The 17,400-nt window shown below is 39.7% G+C and overlaps 1 protein-coding gene across 1 annotated transcript in view; it reads right to left on the reverse strand.

Annotated features, from left to right (window-relative positions):
- LOC139709230 (uncharacterized) overlaps positions 1-17,400 on the reverse strand; it is an 86,467-nt gene that overhangs the window by 51,962 nt on the left and 17,105 nt on the right. Inside the window, exon 2 of the mRNA XM_071621184.1 lies at positions 13,262-13,490. Coding sequence (XP_071477285.1) covers positions 13,262-13,490 — 229 coding nt within the window. The remainder of the gene's footprint in view (positions 1-13,261; positions 13,491-17,400) is intronic.

Below are 17,400 nucleotides of genomic sequence, written 5' to 3' on the forward strand. Positions count from 1 at the left end.
ATCAATGGCGTTCCATGATGGCACAGCAACTTTAATGTTGTCCGTCTTCTCTAGGTTATCCCTGTCTCTATGGTTGATCCCCCGCTTGGTCGTGGAGAGACCTCCCACAAGCCTTCATTGCCTGTAATTTGATTATTGTCAAAGCCTGTTTAGACAGACGGGTGAGAGATAGAATTTTGCCACCGTGTCACCGAGTCGAGGGGTAATTGGTGCAATGGTGTTGGATTAATTGCCATCAAGTTGGGTTTTTTTCTGTTTCAATCACTTGTCTTTAGTGTGTACTTCTAAAGCATTTATAGGGAACCCCGAACGCGACACTCCGAATGTGAATACAAATTAAACCTATTGATATCTGGATCCCGAGTCCATCCGAACAGTCCCATTGTTATAAAATGTACCTGATGGAAATAATAAAATGTTTCTGATTACACCCAGTCCCCTTGCAATCATTGTCTGAGTTATAGTTTAGAGAATGTACATACTTCGCTGGAGTATTTTGGGGGTTCTTTCGCAATTCTGTTTATCAATTTTTGAAAGTCTGTCACTATACCTGGTTATAAACCCAAGAATACTCAGTATTGGCTTTAAGGCCTTTATGGTTGTTATCTTAATTGGGTTACAACTGTAGGAATGAAAGCATCATCTCTGCCCCGTTTGATTTGTGAAATTCAATTGTTTGTTTTTGTTTTTTGCTTTTTCATTGCATTTGTTTAAAGATTGTTTCTGCATTTTTCCTAGGCCAACATGAAAACAGAACACTTTCTAACATAATGGAAAAACGTATATTATCCAACTATGATCCAATAAAAGCAACGTTCAGCAAACAACCTCCCCCCCCAAAAAAAAAAAAAAACACCAACCCCCCCCCCCCCCAAAAAAAAAGACACCCATGCAGTTTTCATCAACGACCCCAGCACTTGGCAGACATTCAGTTGATGCCGAGCAGACGTTGATAAAGTATAAGTATCAGCAAACAATGATAATCTAAATTTGTAACTGAAATAATGAGGACATCAGTTGTAAACATAGGGCCTAATATTATTACATATAAGTGAGTATATCAACATTGTAATGATAATTATGATGTCAATTGAAACGAGGCGAAAGTATATCAAAATCAGTTATTGATGATTAGAAATCACAAAAAATCGCATAATACTTTAGTAAATCATGTTTGAATCATCAATGAGAGTGGAACAAGAGTATTGAAGGGCCGATTTTTGGATCTCGATCTCGATCTCTCAAAAAAAGAAAGTTTACAGAATGCAAATTTAAGGCAGTGCAAAGGGCGATAATGTTAATAAAGCACCGCACCATATGTCTTTGACAGTGTGATATACGTGTACATGTGATAGTTGACGTACTAACGGAACGTTTTCTTTATGCAACGGTTGGCTAGTACACCATCAGTGACTTGCCATTTAGTATGATCTTGATGAAGTTCCAGGATACGAAATATTGAGGTAGGCCTGTGTGGGTTATCTATACCACAAGCATACGAGTCATAAATACACATGCACGCAGACGAACACACAAAAGCGCGCTCACTCAACAAACACACACCAGACAAAACGTACACACACACACATCAGGTATCTAGACGGCATCGCGCTTTCTCGCCTAAAATCACGAAACCATGAAAGTGTCTGATGTGGAATGCACAGCTCGTACAACGCAAGGTGTTGGCTGATTATGCACCCACGAAAAATAGATGAACCGAGAGACAGAGTTATGATAATGAAGGAAAATGAGAAGAAGGAGGAAGAGGAGCAAGAATGAAATACATAATCTCCCGATCATACATTCTTAGTCCCTGTGTCATTGCTTTGTAAAGATCAGTGAAAAATATTTAGAGCGACACAAAAGATATGCCATGCCAATGACCAAGGTATATTGTTGTGGGGGAGACGAGTTCGATCCTGTCCACTATGTCTACACGGACAGTATTTCGACTAGAAGAAACTAATTGGCTGATGCAATGGACAGGTCCTTCCTCTTATACACATTCCAAACGAGTGCAGCCTGTGTGCCTTTCTAATTAGCCCGTGACGATGCGGAGAGCACAGGATATAAACGCTGAACAAATTACAAATACAAGTATGATTGTTATAATAACTATTATTTTTGATTCTAAAGTTATGTATATAGATGTAGTATTTTTGCGAGAAATCGATCTCGACCTGAACGCGCGCAGTGTCCCATGTAAACTTAGTGTATAATATGTGGAAGAAATTAGGTTTGAGACAGACGATGCTCTCAACGCTCCCTTTTATATGTTCATTTTGAACAGACATTGATGAAGATTTATACATTCTTCGAAACTTACATAATCTACCAAGCCATTTCTTATCTGTGTGTAGTGTGGGTGTGTGAGAGTGTGTGCGTGTTCGTGTGTGTGTGTGTGCGTGTGTGTGTGTGTGCGTGTGTGTGTGTGTGTGTGTGTGTGTGCGTGTGTGTGTGTGTGTGTGTGTGTGTGTGTGTGTGTGTGTGGTGTGTGTGTGTGTGTCTATATGTAAGAGCCTGTGGTTGATTTGAATATCTTTTCACCACCTATTTATTAGATGAGCGGTTCCGTTATCGACGTCGAGAGATCGATGCGAATGCGAGGGCTGAAAACATACAAACCGTCAGACCCAAAATGTTTCCGCCCGGAGTCAGCGAAGGCTAAACAAATCCATTTGAACCGAGCATGCTCTCTTCCTCCGCATTAAGATTGAATGCAGACACCCGGTTCTTAAAGGGGACATTTTAAAGTGAAATAAAAGGCGAACAAACAAAAATAAACCCACTGAAAACGAAAAAGAATGATACAAACAATTTACACAAGGCATTGTTTGAAATAAACTAGATACTCGGGTATGATAATTTGAAGGTTAGGGGACCTGAAAATCAGTATAAATGGGGTGCTGAGCATTTTAATTTTGAAGCACTATATACGCTAAAGAAGTTTCTCTGCATGCTATAGTATTATGTACGTTAATATTGCTCTCTATCGCTTCGACGTTGTTCATTGGGTGCGTGTTTGTCTTGTTTAAGAAAGATTCTCCAGTAATGAAATGGCGATAGATTTCTCATGATAATATGTCCAACTTTGCTTAGATTTTATCACAAAGTATTGGTTTTACGTCAGTGCTGTTCAATTATCAAAAACAATTTTTCTCCAGTGGGAACTGACCGCTGAACAAAGAAAAAAAGTATCTACCAGCTGCACCGAGCGTGATTTTGAGTGATTAAGAGCATCCTCTACTATCATTTTGGCCTCATTTGAAATCAAGTTTGTTTTTCTCTCAAATAGACATATAGTTGTACTCATTCAGAGGGAAATGGGGAAAGCGGAAAAAATCGTCTGGCCCCTACATTTCAATCAGTATATGGCTCATCAAGATAAAGCTTGCAATTCAATTAGTCGCCGGTTTTTTAAATTGGCATGTTTTCTTTCCTTTCTGTTGTCGAATAACACTGATGGCTAGAATGTTTTTGACATCTTAATGGGCGTTGCTGGGGAGACTGTAACGACAGCTACTTAAGCGGAGTAGATTGATCATGAGTCCGAGGATTCGTTTTACAAACATTTGCAAATTGTCATCAACATCCATTTTAAGATTTAAAAAAAAAACGAGGTATGATGCTATGTACTTTCTAAATAAAAATGTGTTCGCTTAATTTCATTCTATTCACTAGAGTCTGCAAACATATTGCGTCATTCATGTATACAGTGAGAACATAACAGATTCGATATGTGAGCGTTTTGATTTTCAGTCTCTCAAAGTATGTAGAGCTAATCTATTTTGTGTGTGTGTGTGTGTGCATTATCCACTAAAAGAAAAAAGCTTGGTAAACAAGTGCCAGAATGGTGACATCACTATCTCATCTAATTTACATAATGTTATGTTGTTGATTCGTGAAAACGTGCGAAACTGTATATAAACCGAAACTTGTACTAGTTGCTTGATTGATTTCACTTTTATCATTATAGGTCAAAATCGTAGACGGCTTTTTCACTTTAAGTCAACATCAAAACTTTTGGAAGTCTGTTCATTCGCGTTAATGCAACGTTTTCATTATCACAATGTGAGATTAAAAAACCTCTTATATAATATTATCTCAACATCAAGATGGGATTATGCATGGGTTTGTGGATTTCCTACACAGACCAAAGTGAGCCATATTTCTGCACTCGAGACGAGAAATAGTTTTAATGGTAACCGACACCATACATTCTTAATGATGACTAGTGTCCCAAACTGTTGTCTGATCAGATCTGACACACACACACACACGCACACACACACACACACACACACACACACACACACACACACACACACACACACACACACACGAGATTTTAGAAATTCAAGATACTGAATGATTACCGAATCAAGATATCGTTTATGTGATATATCCAGATATTGTACGATAAACCTGTTCTGACTAAGCTTCTCTTGACCGCTTAATTGTAGCTTCGAGATGATTCATTTCGAGCTGTACAGTATTTTACCAAGTCTCCTCCCCAGATATGGAGGAATAAACGAGAATGCCACCTTTATATTACTGCTCAATATTTATACGCCAATATCAAGCAACAACAGTATAGTTAGAATGGCACAAACTACTATTTTATCGCCCACGCTATAGAGACAAATGGGGGAGGGGGTAGGAAGAGGGAGAGGAGGGGAAGGAAACTGAAATACTCGATTGACGCCAAAAAATCTGCCGCCATGTCCAGCGAGTAAACAAATCCCGGAGAATGTCTCCGACCGGGGAAACTGACCCTCGAGCATCTAGTCGAGGGGCATTGTCAAGGCGGTGCAAGGATGTCATTGCATTGACAAACAGCTTTTTTTTTTCTTCTTTTCTTTTCTGCTAACTTTCCCAGCTACGCAGACACTTCCTGATGGATAACAGGCGTGAAAGGGAATGCCAGAAAGGATACTGGAGTTATTGACTTCGCACGTGACCTACAAGTCTAAATTGAGCATGGCAACATGCCCAACATTAACGGGGGAGTTTCCGTGCGACATACGTTTAGATTTAACAGGTGACTGAAACAAGTACACAAAAACCTTTAAGCAACAATGTTACAGAAATGGGGGGGGGGGATAACGTTTCTTGTCAACATGTTTTTTGGAACACATAAACACAGCCGTAAAGGTGAATGTTATTGACCAGAAACCACCACAGTGTTCATTCAAAATATCTAGCAGCCGTGTTAACACTTCTCCGACAATCAAAGCAAAAATAAACTGCAAACCGTTTTTCGCATGAAGTCATTTCAGGCGAAGAATTAAGGACGAAAACATTGTATCGTCTAACAATTTCTACCGCACCCCAATGACGTAAGCAGCATTAAAAAAACCTCAACACTGCATTGAAAGTATGCAACATTTGAAGTCTTTTATAATCCGATATTATGAAAATCCATAGAGAAGTTTAATTACAACACATATTTCATCTCTCGGAGTCCTCAGAGTGTAATAAACGACTAGCCATTGCTTCTAAAGTGGCAGAATACGTCGATTGTCTTTTCGCGGTCATGTTCATAATCTCTATACATTGCTTGAAGCAGCTATTCCAGAAAATAAAACCGCAATAAATTGATATTCATCTAGAAAGCATTGCGTTCAATAATATCCTGGAGCACTGAATGACAGCTACAACATGAATTGGAATATGTAATGGAAAATTGCGTTATCTTCATTTTTTTTTAACGCACTTGGTTTCGATTTGGTATCTTGAGACATTTTGATAAAGATCCTTTGAAAGCATGTTGTCTTTTAAATAAATGTGACGTGTGTTATAACCACAATAGTTCTTAATAACCTGTTATTGTTTTTTTTTTAATCCCTCCCTTGATCATCTATACAATCAAGTCTTTACATTGCACATGAATTCATCTAACTTTTCTTTGGATATTTCGTTATCTCCGAAACACGATTGCGTCAAGCATTTTTCCTTGTTCTGTCACTCTATAGGACTGGCCGTAAGTATAATCTTAGAAGTGCCACCGAATCAAGCTTGTGAAATTTGCCGCCTTGATCTTGTCAGCATAAATTTAAAGGGATCGTATAGTTTTGGTTGAGACCTAATTTCAGGTTTCTAACATTCTTTGGTGAGATAATGAGAAACCTCTTATGAAATATGAAAGAGCATGTAATTCCACGAGGAATTCAACGTTTATTTGATGAAAATTGGTTTTGAAATGGCTGAGATATCCAAAACAGAGCAATTCTAATAAGTGTGGGACCCACACTTTATTACGATCGCTTTGTTTTACTTTGTTTTTGGATGTTTCAGTCATTCCAAACCTGATTTTCATCGAATGAACTTTGAATTCCTCTTAAAATGGTATCCTCTGTACTATTTCATAAGTGTTTTCTTGGTATCTCGAAAAAAAAGTTAAAAGCTCAATTCTTATCTCCACCAATACTGTACCATCCCTTTAAGTTGATGTTGAAGGGTCAATTTTTGTATAACACGTGTGCTGATTAGTACATATAAACTGTTCGTCACAGTAGCTGCATCTTGTTCTTATGCAGCTGTTTTTGTTCCATTCTGAATTATAAATTCACTCTTGTCAATTGCTTTTATCATGATCAGTTGAGCAAACTTCTTGTTTTTCATAGAAGACAGACTATTCTGCAACAATAATGTGTTTCTAAATTTACTCCTAATATGATATTCATAACTCATAACAGAAACGAAAGATTGGTACAAAGAGAGTTCTGACCATTATCACGGAGGGGAAGGTCAGGAAACCAAAAACACGTCCAAACAGAAAGAGCGCAAAAGAATCAAGTTCCATCATGACTCTACGGTGACTACTTAGAGGAGCGACTGTCAAATTCACGTACGAACGTTATTTATAATAGGTATATAGATTTATAGATAAATCATATCGGGAAGTTTTCAAGTGCATTCAACTTCATTGGTATGGTTTCTATGCCTTTCTTTAGGAGCATGATATTCTTGAAATCAAATTCAACCTATCAAAATGTTGGTATTAGGTGAACGTCGATCGACTCACAAATTATTTTTATCATGACCAAAGAAAATATGATAAGAATGAAATGCTACATAAAACTACCTATTCTAGGCGGGTGAGCTCACATCCACCCACACACACACACACACACACACACGCACTCACACACAAACACACACACACACACACACACAGAGGAGATACTCAGTATTCCTCCCCTCGTCGCCATAAGCGATCGTGTGTGGAGAAACAAGTGGCGACCGCGAATATCTTCATGGGTTGCCCTGGTGATGTGCATGCTGTGAATGACGGTTGCCGTTTGATACCTCCATGCACATCAGATAGCCGCTTCCTATGTCCCCTTTTTAAAACCGACTGCATTATCATGGCAGTGCTGGAGAGGTTGTTTGAATCTTTCAGCTGTTAGATTGCCGAGCCTCGAATCTCGGATTACCCCGGCACAGACTGACACGGATTCTGCAACCAGCTCCCATGGCCTTTTGGTCGAACAAGTTCGTGGTAACTTTATCCCGACTATCTACAGCGCCTTGCGGGGCTTTTTTGCCTGTATTATCTCTTTCTCACCAGGCCATAATGGTTGGATATTGATTGTCAGTCGCAAAACCTTGGAAGCTTTACTTCAAGGTGATCGTCGTGCAACCTTTTTGTGCTGAACTGGAAATAAGATCTAGAAAACACAATTGCCAATGCCATGTCGCTGGTTGATCAGAGTTGTTTGTTTCGACGTGTGTTGAACGTTTACCATGAAAAGCAACATAATCTTGTCGTACGAGTATGCATGAAATTACATTCTCATGATTCTAATATTCCTTTCAAACGCTTCGAACGGAACGGATAATGTCACCTAATTTCACGGACACATTACTTACTTTTTACCCATTATTTCTAAATGTTTCGCGGCAGCTTTATCGTCATGGTCCTATTAGCAACATTTTATCTTTGTTCCCTCTTTCCATATTGGCCTCTTTTGCTCAGTCCTCCTTGACTTTGCTTACGAGGCATGTATACGCTTACTTGGCCTTGGAAGAGAAGAGTGCTTAATGCGGTCACGTCTTCATTTACATTCATATACTTCTGACGTGTTAAGGTTTTAAGCAAGATTATAAAGTGTATCAATCATGTCGTTCAGAATCGCTCTTTTTGGTCCCAGTGTGTCTGTGTTTCAAGGAGAGCAAACTTACAATTTCAGTATTAATATTGGCGTCATGGAGCTTGCAACGGTCTTCTTCACTATAGCATGACATGCAGACTAACATTGTTTGTTCATTTCCATCTGAGAAGATGGCTGGATAGCCCATATTCAGCTTTGCTAAGCTGGTCTTCCATGGGGTCCAGTTGGATGTCAGGTGGGACCACTTCACCGGGTTAAACACCCTGCTCTTTGCGATTAATGAATGAAGCGGGATCTTTTACGTGCATGAGTTGTGACTCTCATACACGGGACCTCCATTTTATGTCCTATCCGAGGGACAGAGTGTTTTGCCTCTTGCTAGAGGGGACGGTATGAGGGGACACACAACATTGCTCAGTCCAGACTCGGGTTCGAACCCGGGTCCTTAGGATCGTGAGGCAGACGCGTTACCGATAGAGCCAACTCGTTGTTGTTTTTCTTTTTTGTATGGTTCCATGCATTGATATCCCTTCGAACAGGTGTCTCAACGCTGTTAGATTGCAAATCACAAGTCAGCTGAGAAAGATTTGGTCGCCTGCCAGACAGAAGGACCCAAAGGTTTGCGCGCTCAAAACCAAAACCAAACAAAATAAAATAAAAAATCACAAAATATGATAATTACATCATATGAAAGAGCTTTCAAAACTCTGTCGAATAACGTTACAAAAAAAATCGACTTTGTTTCGAAATTTCATGGTAGGGTCATTCTAATGGGCAGGTAACATTTTGATTGGATCAGAAAAACAAGCGTATAACTTCTCTCGCAGAGATGTCGTCTTATACATAATTATAATGTGGCATTGTCTCCTTATCCCGTATTTTCAAAACTTTCAGAGCAAACAAAAAGGCGCCGCCATTGTTGAAATTAAGGAGCATAACAACATTGTTTTACAGTCTGCTTGTCTATTCACGAACCATAGCTTTTGCCTGATGAGCCTGTGTCAGTGTCTGTATCATTAGCATGCAAGACATGTGCCAAGGTCATTAGCTCTTTATCCGGTGTTTGATGGATGACTGAGGTACGCCGGCTGCTGCACGGAGTCTCGTGCAGTGGGGGTGATGTGTCGATGTCATTAAGCAACTCGAAGCAGATCCCCATGTCACGCCTTGCCGTACGAGACACTGTAACCGGTACATGTACGGTCTGCCACACGTACAGGATGGGCCCTATATTATACTTGCAAAGAAAAGCTGCATGCTTGCGGCGAAGAATAAGACATAGGTGAGTAGTATAGGTATTGAAATTATCATATAGCTCGATAGGTGTACAGGTAGAGACAGACAGTCGGGTAAACGGATCTAACCACAGATGGCCGATAGAAGATGCAGATAACACAGTAGAGGTAAAAGAAGGCAGAAATATTAAACGAATCTACATTCTCAGAGCTGGGAAAATGGCAAATAAATAAAATAATATGATTGGCATGTAGTCACTGGCTGACTGATTTATATTGATTTGATTGATTGGTTGATTTTACTTGTCTGTATACCCACACATGGATATTATGCAATGTTGCAATTTTCTCATTGTTTTTTGTTGCATGTAATCATGCCGAAAATTATTATCGAAGGTAATTACGATAATAATGATAGAATCGATGATAAAAATAACAATCATAATACCAATACAAATAAGAATAGATTTATAAGGGCTCATATACGTAAGTGTGGGATACTTAGGGAATTAAAGAGGACTTTTCTATTTTGGGAAGACGTCGCTGTTCATTTTGTAGGAGAGTGAGCTATCTGCACAGTTAAAAATTAATTTAGAATTAACATAGTTATTATTGGAGATGACATAACTTGCCTTCGTTCCATGACTGGCAGTATAAGACAGCCTAACATAACTGCTGAAATTATTTTGACCAAAAGAAAAAAAACCCCAATATTTATATTACACTTATTTGTCCCGTGATAACTAATAAAGGTAATCATTAGATATCATTTTGGGGCATCATGGTGTTCCCCGCAGTTATGAAATTAAATTAAAGTGCCTTGTGTCGCGTCCCGAGTCCATTTCATTCGCAAGATTGTCGTTTGTGAGTGTTCATCGACTAAGATGTTTTTAGCTAGCTCGGAAAAGGGTGGTGGAAGGTTGGGGGTATTTCTGCATAATAGACAGTGATTCCCTTTGGTTTTCTGATTATGTCAAAGTACGCAACCTATACATGCTTTGTAAAAAATGGTCATGCTATTATTATCGTCACGGTAATATTGATTGCCACATTTACGTTTGTGCTCATACGCAACGCCACACAGTTATCTCAAGCGAAGTTAAAAAGTTATGTGATATATCAGCCACATAATGCTCGTTCTTTATGTACTGTACATTCTACAAATGTTTGTACGGTCAGTCACGTTCAAAAGATTTTTTTTTCAATAGATTCGACTCAGGCCTATACAGTGTGCTTTTTATCCTTCGCCTGGGTACATGCACGATGACATGATGATTACTTTTTATATCAATTATTTTCTCTGTCGCCTCAATTGCTGAGGAGACAACAGAAAACGCCCTCATAATCTACCATAAATCACGAAATGTAGATTCCTATCAATTTGATGAGTGTGTCGCCATGACAACGTCGCTACAAGCATTATCATCATTACTTGTCGGCAACTACATTATGCAGTATTAACATCCTTAGAGCAGAAATTGTGGCAATATTTCCTTTGATTATTATATTTGTGTGCCAAAGACCGCAATGTACATGTGTGTGTATATGCGTACACACACTTTCATTATCAATGCATAGTAGTTTCTCTTCCCCCCCCCCCCCCTCTCTCTCTATCTCTCTATCTTTGAGTAATATCTATCTCTCTCTTTCTCTTGCTTGCTATTGAGGTGTTAAGAAGTTGAGCTGAGTTTTGGAGACGATAATCAACGTGGGTCCTATCTCCGCTTTGTTCACTCGAGACGTCCTTGATACATATTGTACGAGGATAAAGTTCGTGTGTCCCTTTTGCATCCCTGAAATTTAGATTCCTTTCATAAGTTGGTATATATTGCGGAGGTATAGGGTATAGGTAATGCAAACTCATAATAGTAAAACTGGAAGCTTCTTTACGATGGGAGGGAGGACAAATAATATAGATATATAGTGAATTAATTCAGACACAGAAAAATTCCAATCGTTATTCTCGGTACGGGGGGGGGGGGGGGGGGGGAGCGTATATTCTTTAGTGACAATGCCTTAGTTTTTTTTATATTTTCATAAAAAAAAAAAATCCAAGGTGTATTACAGTGAGATTTCAGACACGATATTTGGTGACATTATTCTTCGACCACGCAACTTTTCGTGGCATTTGCAAGAGGGATATACAACCTTTAAGGTAAAGTCATCGCGCGAGCAACATACATATCACCGTCAGCTTCGTAATACACTGACATTCAGTTCAGTAAGTTCGGCAAGCATGCTGCAACTGCTTGCATGTATACACGGGTCCTGTTTGTGCATTAAAAAGTGTGCGCATGTGCGGACGTCGAGGCGAGGTTGGTGTTTCCTGAGATGAAAGAATGAGGCGCTACATGAGGACACAAGTAGCCTCAAGGCGAACAAACAGGTCGTGGGTTTTAGTCTTCATTCCTCCTCCTCCTCCTCCTCAGATCCTCCTCCTCCTTCTCATCCTTTCTCATTCTCTCTCTAACTCTTCTCGTCTAAGATAAAATTTCCACTTCTCCAATATGCTGAGACTCTGTTAGTTTGTGTGTGACATTAAGACCTTGCACACTGACCTTTAAAAACGATTAGCATGTGTGTGTAGCAAGAAACTTGTTGATGGTTTTTGCCCTTAAATCTCATAGTTTAACGGCGAAGCTCTACATCAGCTCCATGGTTTAAGGTAAAGAGGCTTGGAAATCCCCCATTATTGTGCTAGCGCTATCATCACTGCAGGCAGCTGCAATGAATGAATGTCATGGAGTTCTGCAGCAATGACAAGGTAGAATTGTAGAAGACACACTCATAATGTTACTCTAGCTGTTAAATGCGGCGTTCGCATGCAGTAGATCAAAGATAACCAACCGTCCACAAATCGTCAGATTTCAGAGGCTCCTATTCGCTGTACGTGTTGTCCTAGAAAATCTCTGATAATGTCACCGCTTAATAGGCTCATGGATATCGTGGACCGCAAAGTCGATACCACCAACGCCGATGAATTATGAATGAAACGAAACCAAATCAACAAGTCACTTATCATAATGATGGGTAACTTCGGTAATGGCATGAACAATTTTTGTTTACAGAAAGAGAACTAAAAAATAACAGCTGTCATTTTCAAACGCCAAAAGATGTTATTCTTAACGCCCTAAAAGCTTACTTTAACGTGTGTGTTTTTTTTTTCGTTTTCCCCTTATAATAAATTATAACTGGCCAATAAATAGTACCAAGTATAAAGGACACATTAATCCCGGGTACTCCGAAAGAAAACCAATTTAGCAACATCACAAAAAGGACACAGCCGTTACAGATGGATCCGACCAAGGTTTTGCTGGATTATTACTGTTCACAATGGAAAATCTATCATTGATTTGGTATAAACGAGACCTATTTCAAGACAAAACATCCAGTGTTTTTTACTATCATTGAAAATTGAAGGAATAGGCCTGATGTCACGAATCCATAGGACAGGGATCGACCGCACAGACATTATCTTTGTTATCTGAACGTCAGCAGTGAAAGAACACAGAAATGGGTATATGGGAAGATCTAACCAAAGTTATGAACAAACAAGTTATGAATAAACGGACAAACACGTAATCGGCGATGTTCTGATGTATTTTTTTTTCTTTTGCCAGGGCAGTTGTAAGAGCGTATGCGACATGTCGTTTTCTTTACGCCTGCGCTTGATGGTGCCAACTGGAGTAGTTTTACATAAAAGATATGTCACCTACTTGTATACAACCAGCGGGGACAATCGTACACGCGAAAGTCACAAACAACACGGCATGACACCCATCCCCCTTCCTCCCCTAATGGGACCCACACACACACACACACACACACACACACACACACACACACACACACACACGCATATTCACACACATACAAAGGGATGAAAAGGTCAAAGTGATGAAATCTCACCTGTGAAGCGATACTCGGTGTATAGAAACCACACTGGAGGCACACGGGTCTTTCGCAGTCCTGGCACTCCAAACCTTCCTGCGCCGAGCCGGGGATGGCCGATTCGTCCAGTTCCGTCCGGTTGCAGACGGGGCACAGATTCTTCGGGGCGCCGTCGGCTGTGCTGGATGCGTCCGAGGCACGCCTCTTGATATCTTTGGTATATTTCGTGAACTCGTCCTCAAGAATTCTGGAGAAAGAGAAGGGGAAAAAACATCATCCACATAGAGTATACCAGAATGCTGAAGTAGCAGTTAAAGCTGTGCTTTTAGTGCCTTATACTGTAATGCCATACATGGTAAAATCTTAATGGCCATCTCTGCTGAGGTGTGTTCCTGCACCATCTGTGACGAAGCAGGTGCTTTGGTGTCAAGCTTGAAATCAATAACACCATGTAAAATTTTGCAGATACTGCTGTCAACAAGGACGGAGTGGAATGATGTCAACAAAATAATAATTGAAACACGTCATTAATTATCATGCATGTTTGAGAGGTGCGAAACATTCCATCGACATGAGGAATGGGGAATTTATGATTTTGTTTACTTTCTCGGAGAATTCATTAAAGTACTCGGAATTGATTTCTATACGAATCTTCACCAATGGCGGGTCTGATGGCTATCTACCCGTACATCTCTAACACTGGTATACTCTCAGCGTTCGAATCATAAATTACCAGTCCACCACATACCGGTGATATGACATACCGAAGCGGCGTCTCTTGTAATGAATCAAATATACTGTGACAAATCGTGTTGTAAAATGTTGTGCATGTGCACTGAGATATTCCACAGTTCCTTTACAGAGTAAACACACACTGCAGCTGCCTACAGACACAAACACGCGCACACATTTTACATAATGTATATATATATATATATATATATACAGTTGTATATATAAGATACATATAAATATACATATATATATATGTATATATATGTGTGTATATATATATGTATATATATAAGATACATATACATATATAGATACATATACATATATATATATATATATATATATATATATATATATATATATATAAAAGATACATATACACATGGATATATGCATAGGATACCTATAATGCACATGGCCATTACCCTGTGGGTGAGGATGCAGATATTAAAGCAAGCACGAGTCTCGGGGGGGGGGGGGAAAAGTGCTGAGTTATATGACACATAACTTTTTTTATGGTCCATGTGTGCTAAAAGGGATGCAATAACAACCTGTATCGTCTGCGTTAGATATGAAATCTTTACCTACGCTGGTTTACGGTGTCGTCTGCAGTAATAAAAAGACAGCATAGACTCGGCAGGTATTCTCCTCTCATGTAGCACGATTTAGCTCCCAAAACTATACCGGGTGGTCTGTTCTTCGCGTTCTCCTACCACGCTGTCAGCCGAATGGGTCCACCTCGAATCAAATTATTCCCAATGAAGTGAAACGCAGTTCCTAGTGATTACAGGGCTTCGTCCACCACACGTTGGACTTGCCACTAGCTCTATATGGCTGCAAGCATGCATGATCATAATATACCGTTCCTGTGGTGTTATATCATGCCGAGCAAAGTGAATCTGTGCGAGGTAGCATTTTGGTACCGTGTCTGCGCGGTAATTCGGTCCTGTCGTCTGCAGAAGCCATCTAGGCTTGCCGTCCTGTAATTTATATAAGAGGGCGTTGATTGCGCCGACGGTGAAACTCCATACCTCGAACATGAGAGATACACATACCAGTACTTAATAAAGAAAGCCAAATGACTCTCCTCTCCCCTTCTCTCCCCCTCTCTATCTCTCCTTCCCTTTCACCCCTCTTTCTGCCTCTTTCTTGCCTGGCTTCTTCTCGGTCATATTATATGCATGTTCAAGACTGGAGTGTGTCGTTTACATCTTTGGGAAAGGTGACGAATTTCGAGGGGACTGGAGCGCACGATTCTGTCGTAAAGTTAACGTTAAATGGTATAGGGAAAGAGATCGGTTCATGCAGAATGCGTAATGGTGCCCTGAATAATGCATGGAAGTGCCCTAAAGGGTGCCAGAATGGTTGGTTGGGGATCTCCGGTATAGTCTGCGGTGAGGCAGACCGCCACCAGAAGGTATACCTCTCCTCACGTGGATACGCACTCGACCTCGACGAAGTTGGTGTAGACGCCACACTGCATGTGTCTAGGAAGAGCTCATAACCTCACATAGCCATAGCATGTTTATGCTTATTATTGTTTCATCGAATATATGCAAAGCAGTATAGTAAACGCGATTGATGCAAACTTTACTTCTTCATTCGTGAAGGACATTCGTGAACGACATGTTTATACGTTCAAAACATATATTTTTGGGTTGTTATTAATTGCAAGTCAAAAAGTCATATTGGCGCATCCGCGAATAACAGCAACGCCTTTAATGATGGCCTAGCTATGTATAGGTGACTACATACCTCTCTTTAACCCTGTCAGTCTCATCATCCCTAAATGCCATTGTGACTGTGTCGTAAGCAAGTCAACGGTGGTGCCAACATAGTTAAGGGACTTCCTAGATTTCCGTTTATGAAGAGCAATGACAAAAACGTCTTACGCTCGCTGAAATTATACAGACTTGGGGTGCAAATTCACCTTGACGTCAATGAATATCGGACTAACAAATGATAGAATTCCAATCAAAAGCGCGTTTACAGTATGATTTCTGGCATATTATGACGGAAAAGTGATATAGCAGACGCATTCACATCTATACATAGATTACATGATGTGATGACGTCATCAACTCAAAAGCCTCCTATCGCTTTGTGTACAGAAATATCACACAAATTCATGTTTTTGCCTCCAATCCTTCCTAAAATCACCACTGTTAGGTTGTCACGACACAGCAAATTGCAAAAAAAACAAAACACCCAACATCTTTAGTGAATCGGTCTTGTATGTTTGTAGGTCAAGTCGCGAGTAATGTTGTGAAACCATAGTATGAATTGATCACCTATTCAACATCAACTAATTCGTATAATGATTGTGGTAACTATATAAACTAATGATAAACTGTTTCGTAAACACGTCGGACCTTTAAAATTCCATTTCCTTCTTATTTATCACCCGGATCTATATAACGTAACTTTACATCCTTCTAATTCTGACTTAACACTGTACATTAAAATGCACCTCAAAGATGATGAAATGAATGAATGACCGAAATGGATCTCAAATGACTAGATTTCAAATCGATGTTTGCATGAGTTCTGTTTTTAAATGTGAATTCACTGGGGAGAAAATTTGACATTCTGTGCATTACATATGTTCTAGAATAAAGAGCTACCAGAGCTTGCAGATCATTAAACAAAACAAAAAACCAGAAACAAAAACGCACAAGTAAATGAAAAAAAAAATGTAGGGAAATATGAGATTGTAGAAATAATGGAGGGTTCGAAATGAGGTACTTGATCGTGTTAAGAATATATAAATTCAATTCAATGAATTTTTGCTTCGAGATGTTTTTAATGCAACTGATTGTGACTGATTATGGCTATTATATATCCTGCTAAAACACTGATTAATCGGCGATTATTTACGCCGATGTACAGGGCAATTTGTCAATCAATGACATTTTACAATGAATAATTTGTTTAAAAAAACATGTATTTTTTTTTTCTATTTTGGATGAAAAAACAACAACAGCCCTAGATAGCAGCTCTTCGATTCTTATCCACAATGTGAAAGTTCCTTGTGCATTTCTACATGGCGGTGTCTTCTGATCTCAGGGCTTAGAGAAGTAGACTAGAAAATGGAGATGGAGGAGGGGGTGGGGGTGTTTGGTGTAAAGGGACCCTGAATATTATCTCACGAACGAGTATCGGAAGCGCACCCCCGATCAAAGACGGGAAGTGGCAAGCTGCAAAGATCGGTTCAAGCACACACTTCTCCCCCTTCCCCCGCTCCCCTCCAACACGTGGGGTGCAGTCACGAGCTTGGCCTCCGATGGGAGTTCTCTTTTACGCGATGGAAGGTGCAAAGAAATACTTCATTGTCAGCTATTATTATACATACCATTACGCGGTATAGTAAGTCGTGACTACCGAGAGAGGTTTCAGTTTCATGGTTTGCATGTCCTCCTCAA

The sequence above is a fragment of the Diadema antillarum genome, unplaced genomic scaffold (assembly GCF_040938485.1).
Source record: "Diadema antillarum isolate AM-2024a unplaced genomic scaffold, OU_Dant_1.0 seq00001416_RagTag, whole genome shotgun sequence".
Taxonomy (NCBI): domain Eukaryota; kingdom Metazoa; phylum Echinodermata; class Echinoidea; order Diadematoida; family Diadematidae; genus Diadema; species Diadema antillarum.